Source organism: Nuphar pumila, chromosome 4 (genome assembly GCF_984573655.1).
Source record: "Nuphar pumila chromosome 4, dmNupPumi1.hap1.1, whole genome shotgun sequence".
Taxonomy (NCBI): Eukaryota; Viridiplantae; Streptophyta; class Magnoliopsida; order Nymphaeales; family Nymphaeaceae; genus Nuphar; species Nuphar pumila.
In genome coordinates this window covers 105721280-105731026 of record NC_143252.1, presented here as the reverse complement: position 1 = coordinate 105731026, position 9747 = coordinate 105721280, and the positions used below count along the sequence as shown (strand labels likewise).

The 9747-nt window shown below is 38.4% G+C and overlaps 1 protein-coding gene across 1 annotated transcript; it reads right to left on the bottom strand.

Moving 5' to 3' along the window:
* Positions 1-3361: 3361 nt before the first annotated feature.
* LOC149840422 (zinc finger protein CONSTANS-LIKE 14-like) lies at positions 3362-8995 on the bottom strand. Its single transcript, XM_090004425.1, has 5 exons — positions 8355-8995; positions 7771-8094; positions 6863-7096; positions 3850-4130; positions 3362-3696 (listed from the first exon to the last, which is right to left on the bottom strand). Exons 1-5 carry the CDS (start codon positions 8853-8855, stop codon positions 3582-3584), a joined length of 1455 nt encoding a protein of 484 aa, XP_089860551.1. The 5' UTR covers positions 8856-8995; the 3' UTR covers positions 3362-3581.
* Positions 8996-9747: the final 752 nt, after the last annotated feature.

Sequence of the window (9747 nt, the reverse complement as noted above, 5' to 3'; positions counted from 1 at the left end):
ACATTCAGTTCAATTTTCTTGACATTATGAGAGATAAATTTTAGTGAGTTTGGTGCTCATATATGGCAATGAATAAAATAGGCTCATTGTCTTGAAGATTTGATGGAGTTTTAAAAAGGAAACCCTTTCTCAAAAAAATAACATCTTTGGTGATAAATACAAACACTTTGTAAATCTTCTAATTGAAAGGATATGCAACCAATATGCATCTGCCAGATTTAACATCAAACTTATGTTTATAATGCACATTGTGAGCAAAACATAAGCAGCCAAATACTTTGGTATGTTCATATTTAAGCTTCGAGCCATACAAGTCTTTATAAGGGGTTAAATTTTTTCAACCAAAATGGCCATAGGAACCCTATTGATGAGGTATGTAGCGGTAAGAATGTACTCTCTTCAAAACTTTATAGGTAAATTTGTTTGAAATCACAAAGCTTTAGCAACATCAAGCAAATGTCTATATTTGTGTTCTACCATTTTGTTGTGGTGTAGAAACACTCGGTATCAAGTTAGACACATTTAATTTGGGTTTGAAACTTAGTTTTGATCATCATGATAAAATTTAGTAAAATTTCTATAGTTTGAGAAACACCCAAGTGGCCCTACTAAAATCATCTACTCCAATGAGGAAATAATGAGCTCTCGTAGTAGATAAAGGTTAACTCCGCAAATATCAAAATGAATGAGATCAAAGGGATGTGTTGATCGCGTATCACTAGTGGCAAAAGGTAACCTAACACGTTTGGCAAGAGGGCAAACATCACATTGACATTTATTAACAGAAATAGAATCATGCATTCGAGATAAAGTCTTTAAGCATTCACAAGAGGGATGTCCCAAACGTAAATCTCATAAGTCAAAATTAAAATTAAAGGGTTGTTTGATAGAGGTGGCAGCAACTTTATTCTACTAAATAAAATTCAGTTTGCACTCTACCCACTCCAATAGTCCTCGAGCGTGGGTCCTAGATTTTACGAGTAGAAAAATAATGTAATAATACAATTCAATGAATTGGTGAGCTTGTTGATAGATATAAGATTGAATCTAAATGATGAAACAAATAAAACATGATCAAGTTCAATTTTGGGAGTTATACCAGATCTATCAATATGGGAGACAAGGAGAAATTGACCTATCAAGTAGTTTGACAAGTTTAGAATAGAGATCTTTTTATAGACTAGTCAAGATGGATGAGGAGAAACACCTGGTCGATTGCTCCCGTATCAAAAATCCAAAACATCCAATTTTAAGGGATATCCAAATCTGTTTACATGTAAAAAAGTGGATCAGGTGTGAGCTTGTCATCATCCCAATTCTAATCTAGATTTCAATTCATTTAGTCATCATCTCATTAATCAAATATGGTATTAGCCACATCCAATCCGTTTACATCCCTAATAGCAAGTAAATTGCTATCTATCCGGCTGAAAGTAATTGGATCATTTTTTTTTACCAGTTCTTTTCATATCTGTAATCCAAATCAGAATCCAGTTAGGTTGTATACATAAGATTTTGTAAACCCCATGTGTGGATCCAATGCAGCCTGTTTGCATCCTACCTGTTTCGGTTCTTCTCGCCTGGGGTTTTATGAATATAGTCAAGAAAGACTAAAGAAAACCCCCGGCCTAGATTGCAAATGTATCAGGTTTTGATCAACCTCTGATCCGGATCCAACAACTTTATTTCTTGATACACATCATTAAACTAGGATCTAAAAGGATATTCAGATTTGCACGTTTGGATCTTTTTTGGACTTAAATCTAACATATCCATTTCCATATTTCACACATAAAAACCTTAATTTTGGTCTTCTTTTACTGGATTTAGTATTACCAAATATTTTGGATCTAGATCTTATTTGTATTCATATCGATCACAAACATCCAAATTCAGATTTGATTCAGCGAGGATCCTGACCTATATCTGATTCGTTTGCAGTCCTACCGGAGCCTCACTGTCATGCTGAATCTTGGTAGTGTTGGGCAACAGGTAGGCCCGGAGCAGATTTTTGGATGGGCTGACTGGCCTGTCAGCCGGTTGTGCTGGGCCTGGCCCCGGATCAGGCCAACCTCCAAAACCCAGGACGATGCCCAACACAAAGGGATTGTGCCACGAGCTGCACAAGGGTCTAGCCCATTCTTTGTAAGACATGGGGCCCGGCCAGGCTGTGTCTATTTACGACCATGCTGGGCTAGGCCTGGCTTGCCAGGCCAGTTCTCAAAAATGAGGCTGAGGCCAACCTGATACCACTCCCCTAAACCTTGGACTGATCTCATCCCATATCTTTTCCACTGCGAGCGATCCAAGATTTTGTGGCGCTACTAAATGAGATAGCTGGATGGTTAGATCTCATATCATAATTGGGAGGTCTTGTGTTCCAATCCCATAGGAGCTATTTCCCAGGCTTGCCTCATCCTAAAAATAGGAAAAGGCGATCAAAGATTTCCCAAGGAACTGCAACCAGAAACACTTGTTTAATCATCTCTCTCTCTCTCTCTCAGCCAGGATCAGGTGCCATTACATGGCACACTTTGAGTGTGCCTCTGCACCTAGCTGCCCTCCATCTGCTTTTGGGCCCCACAACTGACAGACTATCAGCCAAAGATGGAGGGCATAAGGTGCAGTGACACACTTCAAAGTCTGCCATGTGATGGCACCTGATCCTGACTCTCTGTGCGGGGTTGCCCACGTGGCCAGCAGGCTATGCATGAGAGCGTTAAGACGAAGACTCCAAATTGAACCCTACTGGTGCACGTAAAGGCAGGGTGGTCGTGTGCTCATCCGAGGTTTTACTTCACAGTGCCGGGGTCCTTGGTGAGGGTTTCCTCGTCATAAAAAAAATCAACCTTTTGAATTTTAAAAAAACACTGCTCTTTTTTTCTTTTCTTTTTCTTTTTTGTCACATCTAACACTATAGATGACATTTACATGTTTTATTAGTAGGAACCGGCTTTTAGATCGCCAGAATCTGACCAGTATACAGGTTTTTCCAGCGATCCAACAATCAACAGATATGAATGTATTGATTTTTCTCAAATCATAAAAATATGTTTTTTCGTCTAAAAAACATGATCCAAGAGTCAATCCTTACTAAATTGAGCATGCAAAACACATCCCTAAGGATAGATTGAGTCAAAACCCGCAAAATGAGATTCCAACTCAATTGTACGTACAATCGATCGTAGCAAATATATATCCATAATTAATAAGAAAGCGCTTTGTCAACAAAGATGCACAAGTACCCAAATTAAATGCCTTTTTTATTTCCAGAGAGGAACTGCAATTTAATCAATTCAAAACTCTGGTGAAAGGGGCCAACCTTCAATACCAGAAACCAGGAAGCTACAGAATAAAAGAATTATTCATTATTTTTTTGGGTCTTTAATAAATACAACAGAATCTAAATAGATGAAATATGAACCACCTCCTTTCCTTCTCAAAACAAATCTTTATCCTGGTTGGATCAGGCATCAACCAAGCCAGGAAGGGAGAGGGAAAAGAAATTTCGGATCTCAGCAGATATCGGTTACCTCAGCAAACTAATATTTACAGGACAAACTCAGGCTGCTGAACCAGTTTCAGTGGCTCACCTTAACATCCATACCTTCACTTGCCTTCACAAAACGCCCCCTTACACGTTTACGTGTATCTGCCCTCGCCTTTCGGGATTCATAACGAATGTGTTTATCATATCTGTTCAGTACAATTCCAATTACCAGTCAGATGACAAGAAGCATATCTGAAGAACAGGTGTGTGCATGATATTTTATGGGGTTGTGTGTGTGTGTGTGTGTGTGTGTGTGTGTGTGTGTGTGAGAGAGAGAGAGAGAGAGAGAGAAAGCATGCCTTCTTGTCTTTTTCTTCTCCTTGTAACGCAACATGGCATTGCCTCGGTTCTGGGCCAATAGCTCATCGTCAACTGTAGCTGTTTTTAACAGTTCTCCTCTACTTAGGATGGAGCGTTCAGCTATGCATCTTTCTTCGGTGCCCTTGCTATGCAGACTTGGATGGGAAAAGGTGGGGTCAGAAGATCTTACAGAGGGTAAGAAACTAATCTCTGATTGTACTTCGCTTTGTTTGCTGCTTGATGTAGGATGCCAATTCGTGCCAAAGTGAATCATACCAGCCTGTTTGGGATCATACATAAACATGTATTATTAAATATGCCAAAATAGAACATACTTTTCAACAAAGTGCAGATTTAACACTTGAAAGAATCATAAAGAGTGCAATAACTGTACTCAATTGTCGTTACTGGCCACCACAATCATGGTTCCAGCTCTCACAAACCATCAGCTAATCTCCCAGGTGCATCATAAAATCTGTGATGTTTCATTTTTGGAGCAACTTACAGAAACTTAAGAAGAGCAACATAGTTAAGTTAACAAATATAGGCATTCACCGTCCACATAATTGTATTCCTACCATCTCTCATAAAAAGAATTGCATTCTTACCATCAGGGGATCTATGTTGCTGCCTGCTTAAATTATCTATTTTGGCAGTCTTTGATGATGTCTAGGATACCCTTAAAATTGTCAATTGCTAACTCGTCTCATTCCAAGAATCTATTTCCATTGTACTGGCACCTAATTCTAGTTAATTATTTTTCCTTTTTCCTTTGACCATTGGCTGATTCCTCCAGTAATAGATATCAAATGAAGACCAATCTTCAGCAATCCAATATGTATAATCAATGGCTCAAAATTACTAACATCCTCTGTGCAAGTGTTGGTCTGAACTGTAATCAAGAAGAAGCTTGCACAATCATTCTTGGTTTGGTTCTATGAGAAATCCAGCAATTTGTTTGCATTTTCAATCACATTAGCTAGATAAGTTTGAGATATCATCAACTAGGTTTTGTCACAAGAACTGGATCTCTATGCATACCAGGTTCTCAGATCGCTTCAAGATGTCGCATTGCAAAGTTCCAGATTTTTTTTTAGTTCATTTTTCTGTTGGAATATACAGTTAAGAAATAAACAGTGGACTGATTTGAATTTTAAGATCTACGCACAAAGACTTTCTACCAAGTTTAGAAGAGATCAACTAGAAAATATGGCACTGAATCTTCTGTAACCCAGGGTTATAGACTAGTACATGAGTAACTAATCATTTCATTCAAGAGGTTTTCTCCTTTCTTTCCCTACTTCTCAATCACATATTTTGAGCTTGTAAACAGTCAAATTCCCAAAATAGTTTAGGTTTATAAGATTGTTCTGGACATTTCAAGACATAAACACAAGCTACAAATTGATTTCCCATGGTTCAAGATTGGCCTATTTGCATTCAATGGTTAAATACTTGAACACCTTTGGATAAATTTGTTTAATCAGTTCTAAATCAAGGAACTCATAACATGTTACATCTTCTCAAAGCTGGATTCATGATATTGAATCATAATGGATTCAGCAATACAAGGATTTTGATTAGACTCACTATATTGATATTTGCATCAGCGCAGACCTGCAACTTAGCCTACCACAACCTAAGTGCCAAGTGCCAACAAACTGGGTACCACCTATCTTTGCCTAACCAAAGTAATACAAATTAAAGCCTTGAATTAGCAGAAAATATGGTTAACTTCAAGTATAATCTAGTTATTATCCTAACACAAGTGGCTGGAACCCCCACGCAGCCAATAGACCAAGTGCTCTTCTTTCTTGCCCATAAGGGTGACTTGAGCTTTGACAGTTAGTGACGTTTGGTATCTCCCCCAACATCTTGTATTCTGAATGTATCTAGAATCTGGTTATTCTCTTGCATATCATAAAAGGAAAACATTCGAAGAAAAAAAAAAGAACAGCTAGGATGAGCATCATCTCTTTACCTCTCCTACCAATTAGACACTTTTCAGTGATATAGGTCTAAAACTGAAAAAAAGTGTTTTGTTAAGATGCCTTGTCACCATCCCTGAATGAAGAGTAACCCCAAATATTTATAACCCAAACTATTCATAATGATCGAAATTGTCTACTAAGAAAATGACAGTTGTGAAAAGGCCACAATGGGTCTGCTCGACATATAGTACGTGAAACATGGGCAGAGTTATCATCTCACTAAGCATTAATCACATAGGAGAGCAACAGACATATAAATGGAAGTCCCAGTTCACCCTATTATTAGATCTCTACATCCAATTTCCAGTCAATTGCCCATGTCAGTAATTTAAAGCTTTTTCAGATGCAAGAACCATGCAGATTTGCCATTCCTAACAAACTCATTTTGGGAAGGGGAAATCAACTAAATATGATAATGTAGGCTCTGCTTTACAATCTGCAAATTTTCTGGCAATATACCTATCCTTGAGAAAGTATCCAAAGAGATTCTCTCTTCTATTTTTTAAGATGTTTCTCTACTCTCAAGGTGTGGCATCAATGTTGATCCTCAATAAGACAAGCAAAACATTGGTCTTATCTAGGACAGAAGCAAAACAACAATGCCTGAGCACAAGCATCACACATACATTAATTATGCACTTTGTATCACTAATCTTTCAGAGGAATGTTAAGCATTCCTTCATTGTCCAAGGTTCTATTTTGTGAAACAGCTAATTTTCATTGCAAAGAAAGATGCAAGATCATGGGAAGTTTTTAGTGACAAGACATTACCATCAACTGATGAACTTAGTGTTTTCAGAAAATCCACTTAATAAAGCTCAAAAATCAAAAGCAAAAGAGTAGCATTAACTTATGTTTAAAATGTGCTATGATCCTTAAATGCGCTCATTTTACTCAAGGTAATAAACTACATATAGTTACATAATATAGTATTCTTTTCTAAAAGATAATTAATAGTAAACAGATGACCCATGAAATTTATACAAAATGAATATCAACCAGCAGGAGAACAGTAACATACATTTTGGAAAGATATGTGTTGAATATCCGAGGAAGAGAAGCCATTGCCTGTGGAATGGCAATTCAAGTCACACATGTCTTCTATAGCATTTCCTGTGGCCAAGGATGTTCCTCCAGTTAGATCACCAAAGCTATTGATGTTAAATTTTGTGTCGCATGCACCACAACCGATTTCTGTTGTTGCACATTCTACCTGATCCTTACATCCTTTAAACTGAAAATCCCAGATCTGAACCTGCAAGGATATAGAAGACAAACCAGATGAATTACTTATCTACAGGAAGAAAATTTGCTTACTAGCAGCCTTTTTGGGAAAAAAACGAAGGAACAATTTTAGAGAGCAACTACCATGTATTGATGATGGGCATGAATGAATATTAATCAAGAAGAAGTAAACACAGGAAGAAATGGCTAGGACTTTCAATTTTAGTATCTATTTTAGTTGATGAAGAACTGGCCAGGTGGATATCCGGGCACTACAATCCTGATTTACCAAACTCCCTAAGGATCAAGCTATTCCAAAAAAGCTAACACCAATTTTGCTTGTAGAAGCCATCGTTTCCAACCGATGGCACCCAAGGCCGGCATGGTCAAGAGTCATACCCAGCTTGTATGGGATAGAAGAAAACACACAATTCCTAAATATTACTTCTCTAATATTGTTGCTTATTAATACAATGGCCATTCATTTCTTACATCATCTCACAATCCAGTAATTCAAAGTTGTTCCCCCACCATGACAAAGCATAACTGGTGAACACAGAAAATCACATCAGCAGAGTACCTAACCAAAGATCAGTGACATTTACAATTCATATATTTAACCTTATAAAAGAAAACAAGTCATTTCATACGGAAAAACTATATCATGAAATAGCCACCACATGGGTACTGGGAAGTAAGAAAAACCTGATTAGATTGATCTGAAGCACCACCACCATCCCCAAAAAGTTCTTCAACTAGACAATTCCCTCCCAAATTGTCACCTTCTGGAGGAAACATCATTGTTAGCATATAAGGTGCCTGCTGATCTGCATCAACCATCTGCTCTTGCATATGATCGTTGCAAGAATCTGGCACTTGGAGATGTCCTGCCGGGATACTCCGGTTAGGTGTTGCCGGACTCAAATGCCCAGCATGTTCAAAATCCTTTTCCATTATCTCTCTCTTGAACAATTCTACAAGTTGGTTAAAGATCACTTGTTTCCGTTTCCCGCAGTTCGGATTCTGAACCTACATTGCCCAAAGAAAGAAAAAAAGATAAAACTGGATATAAGTACAAATTTTCTGATAAATATAACAAACCGATATCCTAAATTTGAATTCTGAGTTGCCCAAAAGGGAAAAATTAATATTTATTGCAACCATAAATCTATGACTAAATAAAGTAGTTAGCAACCACGATTCCGAACCTAATTACAGGAAGAAGATTAAAGAATTAATATAGGTAATGCAATGTTTTACGATAAAGTTAAAATCAAGAACATCAATACCTTTGGGAGAGAGCAGAATTCAGAAGAGGGAATGGTCTCATCTTGAAGACTAAAGAAATCGAGGGGGTTGTCAGTGCCGCTGGTCAAATTCTGACAGAACCAATCCACATCTTCACGCCTAATGTCGGATCCTTCCAAGAGAAGCAGGACCAACTTGTCGGAGAGATCGAACCCCCAGACCCAGCCGAGGTCCCGAGCCGACGGGCAATCCGAGAAGCTTTCGACCGGCTGCCGGTCGTGATGAACGGAGGCCGTACAGCTCCTGTGGGCGTCCCAATCGCAGTCCCGGCAGAGCACCAAGTTCTCCGTAACGCACCGCACCGACGCCGGCTGCGAGCTACAGTTGTCGCAGAGGTGCGACCGCGCGTGCTTCCTGGACAGCGGGTTGGCTGAGTGGACATGGCGGTCGCAGACCAAGCAAAGCCTTGCCGAGTCCGCGCGGCAGAAGAGCACGGCGCCCTCCTCGTTGCAGTGGTCGCATATCGCCTTGGGATTTTCCATTTCTCACAGAACAGGATAAAAAAACCCAAAAAAAAAGTAAAGAAAAGAAAAAGAAAACCCCCAAGCAAAGACCCAATTCAACCGAATAAAACGAAAACCGAACCCTAGAAAGCGATCATATATAAGAAGGAAAAGAAGAAGAAACCCAACCCTAGAAAGAATTTACTTCAATTATACAAGAAGAAGAAGAAGAAGAAGAAGAAGAAGAAGAAGAAGAAGAAATCCCAGCCATAGAAAGAGATCACACAATTCTACAGAAGAAGAAGAACAAGTATAAAAAATTCCAACCCAGAGAAACAAATTACACAAAGCCTACAGAAGAAGAAGATGATGATGATGAAGAAGAAAGAAGAAGAAGAGGAAATCATAGAAAGAGATCTCACAAATTCTACAGAAGAAGAACAACAAGTATAAAAAACTCCAACCAGAGAAAAAGATCACACAAAGTCCACGAAAGAAGAAGAAGAAGAAGAAATCCCAACCATAGAAAGAGATCGCACAAATTCTACAGAAGAACAACAAGTATAAAAAAACTCCAACCAGAGAAAGAGATCACACAAAGTCTACAGAAGAAGAAACCTCAATGATCGAAAGAGATCACTTTAATTCCACAGAAGAAGAAAAAGAAGAAGAAGAAGAAGAAGAAACCTCAACGATGGAAAGAGATCACTTAGATTCCACGGAAGAAGAAGATACCACAAATACAGAAAGAGATAACTCTTCAATTCTACAGAAGAAAAACAAGAAGAAGGAAGAAGAAGAAGAGGAATGGCCAAATCCAAGAAAGCGCAGATTGAGATTAAAATATCTAATCGGTCGAATTCGAACCGATATTTATAGTTTACTTTTTTCACGTTCTACTCTTCGGTCTGAATGGGTTTCTCTTTTTTTT

Excerpts from the sequence above, each read along its gene's own strand:
- LOC149840422 (XM_090004425.1), bottom strand. The coding sequence starts at position 8,855 with ATGGAAAATCCCAAGGCGATATGCGACCACTGCAACGAGGAGGGCGCC. Across the intron at positions 7,097-7,770 it reads CTTCAGATCAATCTAATCAG|GTTCAGATCTGGGATTTTCA; the intron begins GTTTTTCTTACT and ends ATATCCTTGCAG. Across the intron at positions 3,697-3,849 it reads GAGAAGAAAAAGACAAGAAG|ATATGATAAACACATTCGTT; the intron begins GCATGCTTTCTC and ends TGTACTGAACAG.